This window comes from Limulus polyphemus, unplaced genomic scaffold (assembly GCF_000517525.1).
Source record: "Limulus polyphemus unplaced genomic scaffold, Limulus_polyphemus-2.1.2 Scaffold2913, whole genome shotgun sequence".
NCBI lineage: Eukaryota > Metazoa > Arthropoda > Merostomata > Xiphosura > Limulidae > Limulus > Limulus polyphemus.
The window spans coordinates 30258-47848 of NW_013668523.1; the positions used below are offsets into that span (position 1 = coordinate 30258).

The following is a 17591-nucleotide window of genomic DNA, read 5'->3' on the forward strand; positions in this document are numbered from 1 at the left end:
TCTAGCGTTGTAAGTCCGCAAACATACCGCTGTGCCACTGGGGGGCAAACTAAATGAACTGCTATATTGTTGTTGTTTGTTATTAAGCACAAAGCTACACAAAGGGCTATTTGTGCTCTGCCCACCACAGGTATCGAAACCTGGTTTCTAGCAGTATAAGTCCGCAACACACCACTGTGCCACTGGAGGGCGTATCAAACGATCAACATTCCATTGCTATCAATATATATATAATTAATAATGACGTCACAAAGAGTAGACTCAAAGCTGATCTTCAATGTTTTCTTTCAACGCCACTTCCTGGTCCATTTTTCACATTAAGACACTTTATTCTCTTCTGTGGTATTTGAGGTGTTTAAGTGAAATATTCGTACAGACAAGACATGAAGAATAAATTTAATAATATCTTATCTGGTGTTTAGTTCCTTCTCGGCTTGGCATGGCTAGGTGGTTAAGGCGCTCGACTCGCAATCTGAGGGTCGCGGGTTCGAATCCCCGTCTCACCAAACATGCTCGCCCTTTCAGCCGTTATAATGTGACGGTCAATCCGTTGGTAAAAGAGTAGCCCAAGAGTTGGCGGTGGGCGGTGATGACTAGCTGCCTTCCCTCTAGTCTTACACTGCTAAATTAGGGATGGCTAGCGCAGATAGCCCTCGTGTAGCTGTACGTGAAATTAAAAAAACAAACATTTCCTTCTTTTGTCGTTTTTAAAATAACAAACGTCATTGAAACTTTATCACGGTTTGAGTACTGTTTTGGTAAAACAATTCTTCTCTTTTAATTTCCTTGTTCAGATTGAAATTCGACGAATTCTGAATACTGATGTCAAATTCGTTTATATAAGTTCAGTTTTTTTTCTTTCATATATTCAAGCGGCTACTTTTAGAGAAACAGATTGATTGGATAGCTGGAGCGCCACCTGCCGGAGAACCCATGTGCGGATTTAATGGAGAGTTGTGTGAGCAGGGTGAGGAACTGTTTTCCTGTGATTATTACATGGTACTTTCAAGCAGAAGCTTAGTTCACGACATTTATTTTTCGAGGTTTTCTGATATAAGAGAATGTCAAGGTTTCTTTTTAGTGAAATATCATTACACAATACTTTCCATCATAAAATTATTCTGTTACAATTCTTAGAAGAAGACTATTATTTCAAACGTTTTTCTAGTAGAAGACTATCTAATTATATTTCCTTGCAAAAGATTATTTCAAGATTTTGCTTCTAGAAAATTATTTCGTGACCAGCTGGAGTACCCGTCCCCTGGACGGAAGTTATGTAAGTTCATGATTAATGAAAGGTTATCTTAGGACATAAATTTGCTTATCTTATATGTAATTGTAAATAACGCAAAAACGCCCATAAAAACTGCAAAACACAAAACGTAAAACCGCAAATTTACAAGTTTCTCTGCATGGACCCAACAAACCTTCATGCCACATTTAGCGAAGATCCGTCAACAGGGGTTGAAGTAGTGGTAAAAAACTGCAAAAATTCCCATAAAAACTGTAAAACGCAAAATGCAAAACTGAAAATTTGTATGTATCTCCCCATGGACCCAATGAACCTCCATACCAATTTTGGTGAAGATCCATTCACATCCTGCAAAGTAGTTGCATGGACCTACTACAGACAACAGACAATACTATTATATTTATATAGATACTATCTGCCAGAATGTTATCCTATTGTACTACGTACCTGAAGATTATTTCAAAGCGTTGTCTAAGGGTATCAGATGACGAAAATACTAAAAATAATATTATGCATTATTTATACAAATGTCGTATTTTATGGTGTGTGACGCCAAAGTTAGCAATACACGATATTTTTTAAAGAACACATGTGATAGAAAATTACGATGAGACTAGACATATTTCAAAACACGTCATTCTTAACTGACTTATTATTGGTTTATTGCACAAAAAAATCACTCTTAACGATAACACTATTGGTTTATTTCAAAGCAACATATCTTAATTGACTTTTTACTGGTTTCTGAAAAGTGTGCATGACATTTTTTATCTATTGTTGACTGCATTATATCTCTCTGGACATTTTTTTTTCTTTTACATTATAAATTGATTAAATAGAAAGATTTCAGGATAAAAAAATGTTTAATGTAATGTTTTGAGTGAAAATAAAATGTGGAGATTTTTATGAGCACATGTTGAATTTTGTAACATTTATCGTAATCTCGCCAGGTTATTGCTAAAAAAACAAGTATGTTTTAATCTTTAAACTGGTGATTACATCAATTTACTAATAATAATATTACTGAGTTTATTGCACCGTGAATTTCAGATAATGTAATTTAAAATGTTTACTTGTGTTGATCTAACGATTTTTTTGTATCGCATGCATGTATATCACATTTTTACTAGTCATTTATGGAGAAAACCAAAATAATGTTTGAAGATTCTCGGTGAAATTTGAATATTTCTGAAAATCTCAAGATCGCGTTGTTAATGATAAAAGAAACGAAACTTAATACGGGAAGTAAAATTTCGGAAACGGAAAATATTTTGAGACAATTGACAATTTTTAGTCCAAAGCGAAAATTCGTATCATGAAGTATTTGTTTTGTAGGTAGCTTTGTAATATATATATATAATATCAAACATATTGCATTTTACAGAATCTTATCTGTTTCAGACTTAACATTAGCTCAATACCCATCTGTTTCCGACTAAATACTAGCTTGATGCCTATCTGTTTCAGACTTAAAATTAGTTTAATGCCTATCAGTTTCAGACCAAAAATTAACTGAATGTCTATTTGTTTCAGACTTAAAACTGTTTCAATGCCTATCTGTTTCAGACCAAACATTAGTTCAAAGCCTATCTCTTTCGGACCTAACATTAGCTCAATGTCCCAGAAAGTTTTGTTACAGAATTGGATATATGATTGTTTTGCTTGTTTTTTATTGGTTTCAAAGATAATCCTGATGACTGTCCGTTTCAGGCTGCAGTATGATCATATATTAGTTTCAAAGATAATCCTGATGACTGTCTGTTTCAGGCTGCAATATGATCATATATTAGTTTCAAAGATAATCCTGATGACTGTCTGTTTCAGGCTGCAGTATGATAACATATTAGTTTCAAAGATAATCCTGATGACTGTCTGTTTCAGGCTGCAATATGATCATATATTAGTTTCAAAGATAATCCTGATGACTGTCTATTTGTTTCAGGCTGCAGTGTGATCATATATACTGGTTGTAATTTTGGAAAATGAAACAAATGATTGATTTTCTATTTTGAGGTGAAAGATGATCCTGATGATTTGTGTTTCAAACCGGAAACTGAATCAGATGACTACTTTAGAATGAAATAGGATCGTACTGCTAATAACTATATTAGCCAAATATAACAGGCATAGTACAGGAAACTTTAAATGTGACAATTCTGCTTCGGTGCTTAGTAATTCGCTAAGCAAGCCCAATCTTTTCAGGTGTTTTCAGGATAAAGACCGAAAACACGGCCAAAACCGAAGATACTCAACCAATGACCTAAGGCAGAGTGGTCATAGAGGTTTTTTGTGATTTACCTATCACTCATAATCAATAATGATTATCGTTGATTGTAACTTTTATCAAAGATTTTTAGGAACTCTTCGGGTAGAAGTTATTAGATAATTTTATATTTCAGACTGGAAGATGATCCTGATTGGTTTGGTAACAGCAGCATTGGTCGTCATTGCTGGAATATTTAGTATTCGGTAAGTTTCAAAGATTCTGAGTAAACAAATAGTCGAACTTACATATAAGTATATATTTCAGTGAATTATTTTTTTTCTCAGACTTTCAGATTTTCACTCACTGGACTTAATATACTTCTGAATATTTATAAATGACCAAGAACAATGGGACAATGAAGAAAATAGTTGAATGGAATATGTACATATTAACATGTCCACTTATAACGTATGGCAAGTAAAATGTGTTATAAAGTCGTTTCAGATCATTAATAGTTTCGTTAGTCGTTTGAGATCATTAATAGTGTAGATAATTGTTTGAGATCATTAATAGTATGATAGTCGTTTGAGATCATTAATAGTATAGATGATCGTTTCAGATCATTAATAGTATAGATGATCGTTTCAGATCATTAATAGTTTCGTTAGTCGTTTGAGATCATTAATAGTGTAGATGATTGTTTCAGATCATTAATAGTATAGATGATCGTTTCAGATCATTAATAGTTTCGTTAGTCGTTTGAGATAATTAATAGTATAGATGATCGTTTCAGATCATGAATAGTATCGTTAGTCGTTTGAGATAATTGATAGTATAAATAGTCGTTTGAGATCATAATAGTGTAGATAATTGTTTGAGATCATTAATAGTGTAGATAATTGTTTGAGATCATTAATAGTGTAAATAATTGTTTGAGATCATTAATAGTGTAGATAATTGTTTGAGATCATTAATAGTGTAAATAATTGTTTGAGATCATTAATAGTGTAGATAATTGTTTGAGATCATTAATAGTGTAAATAATTGTTTGAGATCACTAACAGTGTAAATAATTGTTTGAGATCATTAATAGTATGGAATTGATAGATTTTGTGATTATTAATAGTGTAGATAATTGTTTGAGATCATTAATAGTGTAGATAATTGTTTGAGATCATTAATAGTATGGAATGGATAGTTTTTGTGATTACTAATAGTATGGAATGGATAGTTTTTGTGATTACTAATAGTGTAAATAATTGTTTGAGATCATTAATAGTGTAGATAATTGTTTGAGATCATTAATAGTGTAGATAATTGTTTGAGATCATTAATAGTATGGAATGGATAGTTTTTGTGATTATTAATAGTGTGGATAGTTTTGGTGGTTCTTTCATATCATTACTGGTTTGGATACTTTTCTTGTTAAGGGTGAGATAAATTAAAAGTGAGAACGCCTTATCTTATTATGAGAAAAAAGTGGGCTGAAATTCATCGGGCTGTTTACTTTTACGTTCAGGGAAAGGTTGTGTTAAGTAAACAAACAGTATTTTAGATCAGTAGTCATATGCAGTGTAAGATATCATCATAATACGTAAATGGTTCTGAGCGCGAATTTAGGCAAACAACCAACGTCAACAACCAGGACAGTTTCAAATGTGATTTTATTAAAGACTTTTTTTATCAGTTAGCTCATTGAAAAGTATTTTTAGTTATTATAGATACTCTTGGTATTACTTATGTTTTCGGGAGTCACAATTTTTTACTTGGTTTCTATGACACTATTTACCTTTACTTGGTTTTTATGGGAGTCATGATTTTTATTTTGTTTCTATGAGATTATTCAATGATTATTCATAGATTATTTCATAGATTATTCTATGAGATTATTACAATCTATTCTAATAGATTGTAACCAGTTTTCTTTTCTGTTAACTTATTCTAACAGTATATAACTGACTTTCTCGAGTTTTCTGTCATCTGGTAACTTATTCATATTTACTTGGTTTTTATGGGAGTCATGATTTTTACGAGGTTCTTATGTTTAATAGCCTTCATGGTTACTTCATTGAAAATTATTTTTTAGTCATTATAGATACGAACAGACGATGGCACGCATGTTGTGGAAAGTAGACATAAAAGACCTCATCTTCTTAAGAACAACTTCAGAGTTTACTCTTCAAAATACCCACAATCAGATTAACGTAAGTACGCTGTGTGGAGTAAGAAAACTGTAGTTAATGTTTACAGTGAATTTTTTTCAATAGCTGTGTACTTGTATTTCCATTTTTAGCCATTTTTTGCCGCTGGTCTTTTCAAGAATGCATTACTAATAACCAAAGAGAAATATTTCAACTTCATAACCAAAATATAATAGTTTAAATATTTTTTATAGTTATCACGAAGAAATTGAATTAAATAACATTCATAGATACTGAAAAAATAAATCGATAATTTAACCTTTCTAACACTCTTTTGTGGTTGACTATATGCGTTTAATTTTTTTATTTAAACTTTGTTAATCTTACTGTAGCTATTTATAACCGTTTTTCAAAAATCTTCTGTCTTCTGTTAGTGTTTCGTAGCTTATTCTAATAGATTGTAACCAGTTTTCTTTTCTGTTAACTTATTCTAACAGTATATAACTGACTTTTTCGAGTTTTCTGTCATCTGGTAACTTGTTCTAATGAATTATAACTGACTTTTTAGAGATATACATTCCTTTTGTTTATAACACTTTCTAGAATTCGCTCATCAATTCCTTTTTCTAACTTATGTATATTGCATATACCTGTCTAGAGTTTTCTGTCATCTTTTAATTTACTCAGATTGCTTATAACCGACTTCTGTCCCATCTTCATCTTTGTAACTGATTTCAATTATTTATAATCGATTTACAAGAGTTTTTGCCATCTGTTCGTCGTTCTAACTTATTCCCATTTATATAGCCAACTTTTTATAAAGCTCACTGTTATCTATTCCTGCTTCATAGCTTATTTTACCTTGACAACTTTCTTTGAAACCTGTATCTATTTGGATTTCACAACAAATCTTAATTTTTGTTTGGTTTCTATGGGAGTGCTGGTTTTCACTTGGTTTCTATGGGAGTCTTGGTTTTCAGTTTTATAGAAGCCTTGACATTTACCTGGTATTCATGGGAATCCTCATTGTCACTTGGTTTCTGTGATATTCTTTGCTTTTGCTTCTTTTCTATGCGAATATTGGTTTTTACTTGGTTTCTGTGGGAGTCTTGGTTGATACTTGTTTTCTGTGATAGTCTTCATTATTATTTGGTTCCTATGAGCTTTTTGATGTTTACCTTTTGTCTTTCTTAGCTTGAACTTGGTTTCTATAGCATCTTGATATTTACTTGGCTTGCAGGAGAACCTTGATTTTTACTTGGTTTCTACGAGAGTTGTAATTTTTACGTTTTTTTTTTATGAGAATCTTGATTTTTACTTATTTTCTATGGGAGTTTTACGTGGTTTTATGGAAATCTATATTTTTACTTGGTTTCTACACGAGTCTTGATTGTTACTTATTTTCTGTGATAGCCTTGAGTTTTATTTGGTTTCTATGAGATTATTCACATTAATTGGTTTCCATGGAAATCTTGATTTTTGCTTGGTTTCTATGAAGGTTTTTATATCGTACAGAAGTTATCTACTTTAACAATCGTCGCGGAACAAACATTATTCAAAATTATTATAAATGTTCTAGGAAATAATATGTAATGAAACTAAATATAAAAGAAAATGGAGTATGCCGTAACTGGCTAAATAAACTTTGCTTACGTTTTTTCTTTGGAATTAAATTTGTCTAGGCACAAACATTTCTGAAGCACACGTCAAACACAACAGGTTCACTATTCTTATCAAACTATTCGTTTAACTGATAAATAAGATATACATTTTGAATACCAGGAGGAAGGGCATACCTCAACGCCAATCTAACAAACTTCTACAAAAAAAAATTAATGATTTTAATGGATTTCCGCTATTTTACTCTTTACTCGATGCCTTATTTGTGAAAAAGCCAATCAAGACAGCGCCCCCTTTGAAACTGTTTACACAATATTAACAAAAATTCACTTATGTTAAACAAATACAAGATTAATATTAACATTCTTGGTAGTAATTAGAAGTATAAAATGGCGTGTATGCCATGTACAGTAACTTAGATAGTTTTACTTTTCCACATCTTAATTGGATGTTTCTGCTTTTTTTTTTGAGGGACAGCGGTAAGTTTACGGACTTACAACGATAAAATCCGGGGTTCGGTTCCCCGCGGTTGACACAGTTAATAGCCCAATGGGCTTTGTTCTAGAACAAACAACAACAATAGTACTAATATTTATGATAATATCTAGAGCCAGGTTGGCTTAGTGACTAGTTAGTGAATCTAGTTATGCATCGAAGAGTCCGGGATTCGAGACCACTGAATGTTTTCTATACTTTAAGCTGTCGGCACGTTATACAAGTGACAGGGGCCCGGCATGGCCAGGTAGTTAAGGCACTCGACTCGCAATATGAGGGTCGCGGGTTCGAATCCCCGTCACACCAAACATGCTCGCCATTTTAGCCGTGGGGGCGTTATAATGTGACGGTCAATCCCACTATTCATTGGTAAAAGAGTAGCCCAAGAGTTAGCGGTGGGTGGTGATGACTAGCTGCCTTCCCTCTAGTCTTACACTGCTAAATTACGGACGGCTAGCGCAGATAGCCCTCGTGTAGCTTTGCGCGAAATTCAAAAACAAACAAACAAGTGACAGGTAATTTTGTGTGGCGAAAGTTGCTGCTGGCTAACTGTCTTCCATCCGGTCGGTAATTTAAAATTAGGGGTAGCTACACATGAACCCTAAGCTGCCTGTTTAACCTATGGTGTTTGTGTAAGGTGTCGGTTAGGTTGATAATTGCAGTTCCTATACTGTGTAACAAAAAGAGCGTAAATCATATAGCTCCAGCATTTAAGAGTAAAATAAGTATATGAAAACCACCATGCACGCCAGATTTATTGAGGTAATATGTATTACAGCGAAAAAATTAACGTAGATTCAATAGTATTTTATGAAAGATTGTTTATGAAAAATATATAAACTCATATTACTCTATTTTAGTTAACGGACTAATTGATAATTCAACTTATATTACTTTACACAACCAAATTGTTATAAATTCATATTACTGTATTTTAGTTAACGTTCTAACTGATTGTATTTTAAACAATCAGATTATTATAAACTGATATTACTGTACTTTAATGAACGGACTAACTGATTATACTTTTAACAACCAGATTATTATCATTAATCCATATTCTACCGACCTAGAGATGATCAAACAGTCCGGTTCTAACTAGTTTAGAAGCAAAATAGGTTATCTTTCAGTTGGTAAAAGTTTACACCCCACCACCAATTGTCTATCTGTAACACAACTGGTCTATTATTAGATGTTATAATTAATAATTATTATTATTTTGATTTTGTTTGATTAAGAACAACTAACAATCGGAATATGGTGTTCTGATATTATGAGCTAGCATACCTTAATTTTATTTTACATGTGAGAACTGAAGATATAGGGGAAATGTTATAGACAGTGTATCCCCTTCATTGTGTGGGTCCTATCCTTCAGATACATCTACCACTAGATTACAGTTTACCATTTCAGTTGCATAGTTTGCACCATAGGATTTGTATTTGTCTGTACGACGTTACTAGTTTTCAGCCTCTTGCTTGTATAAAGTTCATATCCATGTGTGTGTGTGTGTGTTATAAAGGTAACACGTGGCTTCTCCTCTAGACTAGGATAAACACGTGTTACGTTTCCAAGTGAGTAATAAACATATTCGTTTGTTTAGGAAACGTTTTATTTGTTGTAGACTCGAACCAAGGAAACCTTACCTTATTCGTATATAAGTTTCTCTGTGATTAGTATTAACTCACTCTATCTACTTAGGTCAAAGCTAAAACTGAACCTGGTGGTGAGTTTATATAACTAATATACACTGTTCTAACATTCTTTTTATGATGATTAGAATGCATTTTTCATCGGTTGGGTGCCCTCACTGTTAAAGACATTTTCGACCATAAATCCAATGATATCTCACGAAGTTCGGCTAGCTTAAGAGACTTGGATTAATTCTAAATCTACGTACTGAGCTAAGAATGCAAGTTGAACTCTATAATATACATATCATATTAGAGTTAAACATAATAAAAATGGCTATATTAAACATTCTAAGCAATGCTGTTAATGAAAGTAGTATTAAAAAAAAGAATGGAGGATACTTACCTACGGAACACACACAAACACTAGATATTAGCTTTAAGCACTGTCGTAGATATCAATTGAGTTTGTTCTTCCCTCGCTAGTCGTCACTTGATATCATATGTTAATGGATGAACCTTCGGGATATTAATAGCGTCATGAGCTTATAGTTATAAACCAGAAATAACTTTTAGAATAAATTTACCTTATTAAACACTTCTATTTGGGGACTTTTCGAGTTCAGGAATAACCCTGTCTCAAATCATAATTCTGTCGGCTATGATTACCACTATTGTCTACTCAAACGTTTCGAAATATTATACAAAATTTGAGAATAACCGCGATATTTTAACAATACAGCAAAGCCAAGTTACAACAATGTTATAAGATTAAAACCCTGATTTGTTTTCCTGAATAGTTAATACTGAAAATTCCGAATTTTAATTTAACTGTGAGATTCGTGTGAATTTGTTTGTTTTCTGATGTTGTTTTATTCACTAATCGCTCTATTACATCGGATTTCTCGAAATGGGTGGCTAACATGTTAAAAAACAACAACAAAAACCCCTGCCGCTTGTAAGATACACACACACACACAAGTTTAGGTAACGCTTAGGTTGTACTATTGTAAAAAGTCAAAAGGTGTTCATGTTTTGTACAGGTGCAGATGCACGACTTCAGCCGACTAAGAAATCTAACGGACTTTGGAAAAAAGAGTTCCCTTTCCCAGTTGATGGACTCTAGAGTTGGCTTCTACAAGGGAAATGTTGTTTTCATCAAGTATGTAAATAAAAGAAGCATTGACGTCACCAGGAGCCTCTGTAAAGAGATTATTAACGTAAGTTAATCGCTCTGTTTAACAGATCGACATAAAGTGTCGTTTAATAACTTTCTTTAAACCTTGATCCACAGCTCGTTGAGAAGTGGGTGAGGTCCAATGGACTGGTTGTCGTGGGCTTGAAGCTTAGTGCCAATGGGCCTTTTCTTGTGGAAATGTCGGCTTCTGCGTTTTATCTGGATGTGTTTGGACATTCGGTATGACAGTGTGTTATTCACCTAAGATTTCGTTCAAAGGAAACACGTGTCTTGTAGCCATTTGCTTCAAGTATCTGGGGGTCCCCCGGTGAAACAGCGGTAAGTCTTCGGATTTACAACGCTAAAATCAGGGGTTCGATTCCCCTCGGCGGGGCACAGCAGATACCCCGATGTGGCTTTACTATAAGAAAACACACACACACACACATCAATTATCTAAGGTGTAGGTGAACGTTAGTTTGAATAATGACATAATAATAGTGAATTAAAAACTGTATGGGGCGCCATCTCAAAGAAATAATGATTTTGTTTTACCATGAAATGTATGATTTTTAAATATTTCCAGAGAATAATAACTTAATGTTATGATAAGATTGTCTTTAAAAGAACAGTTTCTGGTTTGTTAAATTTTAAAGCCTTTTTCATTATACTCTTGTTCTTTCAGACATTTTATGTTATCTCTCAAAAAGCAGTTTTGGGTTCGTTGAGGCTTTTCGTGAATTTGTTTTTTGTTAATTTTAGATTCGTGAAATGCGGCACGAAAACATTAACCCAGTGATCGGCGCATGCGTAGACCCTCCCAACGTGTGTGTCTTGACATTATTCTGCGCAAGAGGGAGCCTTGAGGTAAGAAATGTAATCATAAATTTTAGTCCTACCATTAAACATGACAATAGGACACGATGAGACGTGCTTTTAAAATATAAATAACATTTGAAGTACAACTATTAACAGCAGTATTACCGTTTTATATTCCAAGTCTGCATTTGTTTCGTTTTCCAATCTCTTCTAGTCCCTTGAAATATCTAAATTCCAAGAAGTTCATGTAATTTGGTCTTTTCGATTTCACGAAAAGACCCAGAAGCGTTGAGCTTCGTTTATTTAGCACTGAAGTTAAGGACTCGTCTAATATATCTTATGATGCTTAAACTGACAGAAAGTCGGAACTGACAGGAAATCTGTTCAAAATAACGTCTCGCTTGAACCACTCCAACTGCTCGTATCGGTGTCTTCCACAATCCTTCTAGCGGGTTCCTAGTTCACTACCGTCACGTGAACTCTCGTGAAAGAAGATTTGTACTAATAAATCCGGAAAAGTTTCGTGTGGTATAACCACGAGGTAATACATTTATTTGTTACTAACATAGTGAACGAAGTTCTTTGTTATATCCGTTTTGAATTGCGTATTGTGCTGTATTATGTTATAACCCCCTGTTCCGAGGTTTACATCCAAACCAAAGCGAATTTTTCTTCTTCTATTACAACCAATAAACCTTGAGAAACAATGATAATATAATAGATTTTCAGAAAAAGGACAATGTAACATATTTTGCAAAACAATCGTATCTAACATATTTAGCAGAATAACCAAATCTATTACACTACGGGCCAAATATATTACACTACGGTTGTTCTGCCAAATGTATTACACTACGGTTGATCTGCCAAATGTATTACACTACGGTTGATCTGCCAAATCTATTACACTACGGTTGATCTGCCAAATCTATTACACTACGGTTGATCTGAAATCTATTACACTACGGTTGTTCTTTGTTCTGTCAAATCTATTACACTACGGTTGATCTGCCCAAATCTATTACACTACGGGAAATCTATTACACTACGGTTGTTCTCGCAGAACAATCACACTGCAATAGTTTTTTTCATAACATTGTATTGAAATACTAGCTGGAGTGTTCGTCCCTTGGATGGAAGTTATGTAAATTCATGGTTAATGATAGATCATATTAGGACATATATAGTTGCTTCCCTTTTATTTAATTGTAAAAACGCAAAAACGCCAATAAAAACTGCAAAACATGAAATGTGAAACCGCAAGTTGGCATGTATCTCCCCATAGACCCAACAAATCTTCATGCTAAATTTGGTGACGATCCATCAACAGGGGGCGAAGTAATGGTATAAAAAAACGCCCATAAAAACAGCAAAGCACAACACTGAAAATGTTTATGTATCTCCCCATGGACCCCAATGAACCTCCAAACCAAATTTAGTGAAGATTCATCCACAGGAGGTGAGGTAGTGGTAAAGACGCCCATAAAAACCGCAAAATGAAAAAGTCAAAATTTGTATGTACCCCCGCATAGACCTAATGAACCTCCATACCAATTTTGGAGAAGATACATCCATACCCTGCGAAGTAGTAATATGGACATACAATACAGATGTTTTTCAGGACATCATACTGAAATAAACTTTGCAGAACTACCGTAGTGTAATAGATTTTTTTCAGAACTACCGTAGTGTAACAAATTTTGAAAAACATCGTATTGAAATAGATTTCTCCTTTCATTATAGGTTGGATTATCTTATGAAAATTTCAAAACAATTATGTACATTTTTGGCAGTGTTATCATTACCTACATGACTTATCGAGGACACGGTCAATTTATTTAAAAACGTTTTTTTTCTTTCCTTTATTCTTACTCTTTCTTAATCTTACCATACATTTTCTATTATTCGAACGCCAGCCAGATTCTCTGATTGGTCAGTACATTTCCTCTTAGAGGCAGGATTCGCTGTGCGATTAAACGTTTTTAACTTTTCTTCCCGGAAGTGACGTGTTCAAACGAATAAGTAAATCCACGAAATCTCTGTCAAAATAATTCCTACCAGAATGGCATACAAGGCTGTTATTAATTATTCATACAATTATCACGACATATTTTAGGCTTATCAAATATTTTTGAATAAATGGGGAGTTAACTGGTCAGTCAGTTTGGTTCATGTAACATATATAATAGCTACTTTTTGTGGTATGTCTGTGTTGTTGTTTTTTCACCTGACGACTGTTGGCTAATTATTTTATGTGAGTTATATGGCCGTTTGCATCGTTTGGATTTCACACGAAATTTACATTGTTTTAATTTTGTGTTGTAATAGTTTTTTTTAATTAATATTCGAAAGTCTAACAAAACAAGTCGTATAAAGTCAATGCCAGATTGATGAAAAAATATCTTAGTACACAAATACTAAACAAGGAAGCCATTATTATTGTTTAAAATATATTCTAAGGGGGATTAAGGAGAGCAAAAACTCTAGGGTTTTATGTACAAATGATCTAGACCTTTATCAACTGAAAGATTAGTTACCAACAATTTCTCTGTTCTTTCTGTTTTAATGTATATACATTGAAGCATTGAACTATCAGCAAATGTATATTTTGTTAAACTTGGGCACACAAAAAGCGATTTTGTGTTTGTGTAATTATGTTAATTGGTTTCTAAAATTTTTATGTGCGTGTAAGTAATTTTTAGTGTCCATGAATACCAATGTAAAAACGTTGACTGGTTTGAAAGGTACCTAAATGTTAGTGTAAAAATGTTGATTGGTTTGAAAGTTACCTAAGTGTTAGTTAAAAATTTTGATTGGTTTGAAAGTTACCTAAATGTTACTATAAAATATTGATTGGTTTGAAAGTTACCTAAATGTTAGAGTAAAAATGTTGATTGGTTTGAAAGTTACCTAAGCGTTAGTTAAAAATTTTGATTGGTTTGAAAGTTACCTAAGTGTTAGTTAAAAATTTTGATTGGTTTGAAAGTTACCTAAATGTTAGTGTAAAAATATTGATTGGTTTGAAAGTTACCTAAATGTTAGTGTAAAAATGTTGATTGATTTGAAAGTTACCTAAGTGTTAGTGTAAAAAGTTTGATTGGTTTGAAAGTTACCTAATTGTTAGTGTAAAAATGTTGATTGGTTTGAAAGTTACCTAAGTATTAGTGTGAAAAGTTTGATTGGTTTGAAAGTTACCTAAATGTTAGAGTAAAAATGTTGATTGGTTTGAAAGTTACCTAAGTGTTAGTGTAAAAATATTGATTGGTTTGAAACCAGAATAACCATACAGTAATATATTTTCAGAACAACAATACTGTAATACATTTTGAAAAACAATCGTATTGTAACGTATTTTGTAATAGCTTTTGTAGAAGATCATATTGTTAGTGGTGAGTCTGAGGGCTTAACTTTAAACTTGGGTTTGTGACGGACCGATGGTTGAGAAACACTGATGTAGGCAGCAATCTTTATACTTGTTACTGAAGAAATTTCCGAAAACGAACTTTTAGTTTTTCTTATTGAGATTCCTTATATACCAATATTTCTTTTAAATAAGTCAAATCGTTTGACCTCTGGCTATCTCAAATATTTTCTGAAATGAGAATGTTAAATGTGATTCGTGCGTTGATTTGTATGCCAAAGACGAGACTTGTATCTTTTGGAACAGATAGACATGTAGAAAGCCTAACTCAGACTGTTAGAAACACATATTGTTCCCTATATGTTTTACGAGTCAAAGTTGTATGAAACTCGATCTGACTTTATTCGTGTATGCACCAACGAGCACCTACAGGTTTCTCTGTTTTCAGTACGACGTTAACGTTCGGGTTGAATTGAAGGAGTACTGTGACTGTTGTATAGGTACGTGTGATGTACTCATTCGTTCTCTGACTGTTGTATATATAAGTTTGGTTTACTCATTCGTTCTCTCACTGTTGTATAGGTACGTGTGGTTTACTCATTCCTTCTGTCACTGTTGTATAGGTACGTGTGGTTTACTCATTCCTTCTGTCACTGTTGTATAGGTACGTGTGGTTTACTCATTCCTTTGTCACTGTTGTATAGATACGTGTGGTTTACTCATTCCTTCTGTCACTGTTGTATAGGTACGTGTGGTTTACTCATTCCTTCTGTGACTATTTATAGATACACGTGGTGTACTCATTCGTTCTATGACTGTTGTATAGATACGTACAAAAACAACGAGTTTTCATTTCTTCGGTACAAATGTAGAATAACGTTTATTTATTGTTTTTATTTATATATACCTGTGTACGCCCGTTGTTTTCAGTATATCGCTGTAATGCAAGTTATATCATCAGAGAACATAGAAGATGCTGACGTTTCTTGTTTACAATAAAAGTATACTAGCACGTGCTTTGCTTCAAAATATAATATCAGAGAATTGTGACTTGAGTGCATGTGCGCGACGCTAATTTATATTTTGCTGCGGAAGGTAACATAACTTATTTTCCGATGCTTTCTTCACAATCTTGTACGAAACAGTAAAAGCGGTTTTTTGGTGTGTTTTTTTAAATAAAAAGCTTAGTTCATCTTTTGTCATTCCTATTGGTTAGATAACTCTGGAAAACTGTTAGACTAAAGGAAAGGCAGGGAAAACGTCTTGTTTGAAAAATGCGGATTACTGTTATTAGTTTTATTACGAAAAATGATTTAGAAAGTCTGAAGGAAGAGTTTTAGATCTTTTAATGGTTGAGACTTTATTTTCAAAATGTAATAGGCTTGGATCAAGCTTTCATAAGGCTCTGTTTGCATTAGTCGTATTTCGAAATGAAAACGAAGATACGCTTAAAGCAAAAATATCCAAGCATCTTTCATCTTACCTATTTTTATTTATAAAATGGAGCCCTATTGAATTTTGAGTTGGACACTACGTCAAGTCATCTTACCTATTTTTATTTATAAAATGGAGCCCTATTGAATTTTGAGTTGGACACTACGTCAAGTCATCTTACCAATTTTTATCTATAAAATGGAGCCCTATTGAATTTTGAGTTGGACACAACGTCAAGTTTTGGCGCGTGCATATACATGTAGTAGTTAAACTTTTTATGATAAGATAATTTTTTTGTTTGTTTATCGTCATTTTATTATATCTACGATTGTAAATTCCACCGTTTCACGCTTATTACTTTTTTTTCTTGTCCTTACCAAAGGATGTCCTGAAAAACGAAGATCTTGATTTAGACAACATGTTTGTGGCTTCACTCGTGGCTGATTTAATTAAGGTAAAGTGTGTTACAAAGTCTTATCCTTGGGTTTGTGTTAAATGGCTGATGTTGAACCTATTGTGGATGTACGAATTAACTTAAACACTTTCAGTGTATAAGAGCTTAGTCTTGGTTAAAACTCGGGTTTTGATACACTTTGTGGACAGAGCACAGATAACCCATTGTGAAGCTTTGTGTTTAACAAACCAAATCATTTATTACTAAAGCTTCAATACCTATGTTTATTAAAGTGTATTTGGAATGTAAATATATTATATATGCTTAATTCATTATGTAACTAAAACCCTCCAGTGGCAATTCTGAGGACTTATAACGCTAAAAAATTAGGTTTAAATACTCGCGGCGGGCACAGTACAGATAGTCCACTGTGTAATTTTGCGCTTGACAACAAACAAACAAAATACAATCAAAATTACAGAATACTAATAACAGCAGTATTATTGTTAAAATATACTTTCAAAATGTTATAAGTGTTTGATTTTATTATATATATAACATAAAATTGCAGAATATCAGCCAGGGCAGTGTTATTGTTAAATACACCATCAAAGTGTTATACCGTTTGATTTTTATATGGTATATAAATCAATCAGAGCAGTGTATTAATGATTTACGATAACAGAGTGCGCGCGCTCATGATATATGTTATGTGCAGCGTAATATATGGAGATTTAATTAACTTTCTATAGGGTATGATATATCTTAATGTACAGTATAGTATATGGAGACTTTAATTAACTTTCTATAGGGTATGATATATCTTAATGTGCAGTATAGTATATGGAGATTTGATTAACTCTTCAGGGTATGATATATCTTAATGTGCACTATAATATATGGAGATTTGATTAACTCTCTATAGGGTATGATATATCTCAATGTACAGTATAGTATATGGAGATTTAATTAACTTTCTATAGGGTATGATATATCTTAATGTACAGTATAGTATATGGAGATTTAATTAACTTTCTATAGGGTATGATATATCTTAATGT

General features: G+C 33.0%; 1 protein-coding gene across 1 annotated transcript in view; it reads left to right on the forward strand.

The window, feature by feature from the left end:
* LOC106468200 (guanylate cyclase 32E-like) overlaps nucleotides 1-17591 on the forward strand; it is a 46466-nt gene that overhangs the window by 2661 nt on the left and 26214 nt on the right. Inside the window, exons 2-7 of the mRNA XM_022396537.1 lie at nucleotides 874-967; nucleotides 3652-3721; nucleotides 5545-5662; nucleotides 10389-10565; nucleotides 11285-11389; nucleotides 16519-16590. Of these exons, the coding sequence (XP_022252245.1) occupies nucleotides 874-967; nucleotides 3652-3721; nucleotides 5545-5662; nucleotides 10389-10565; nucleotides 11285-11389; nucleotides 16519-16590 (636 nt within the window). The remainder of the gene's footprint in view (nucleotides 1-873; nucleotides 968-3651; nucleotides 3722-5544; nucleotides 5663-10388; nucleotides 10566-11284; nucleotides 11390-16518; nucleotides 16591-17591) is intronic.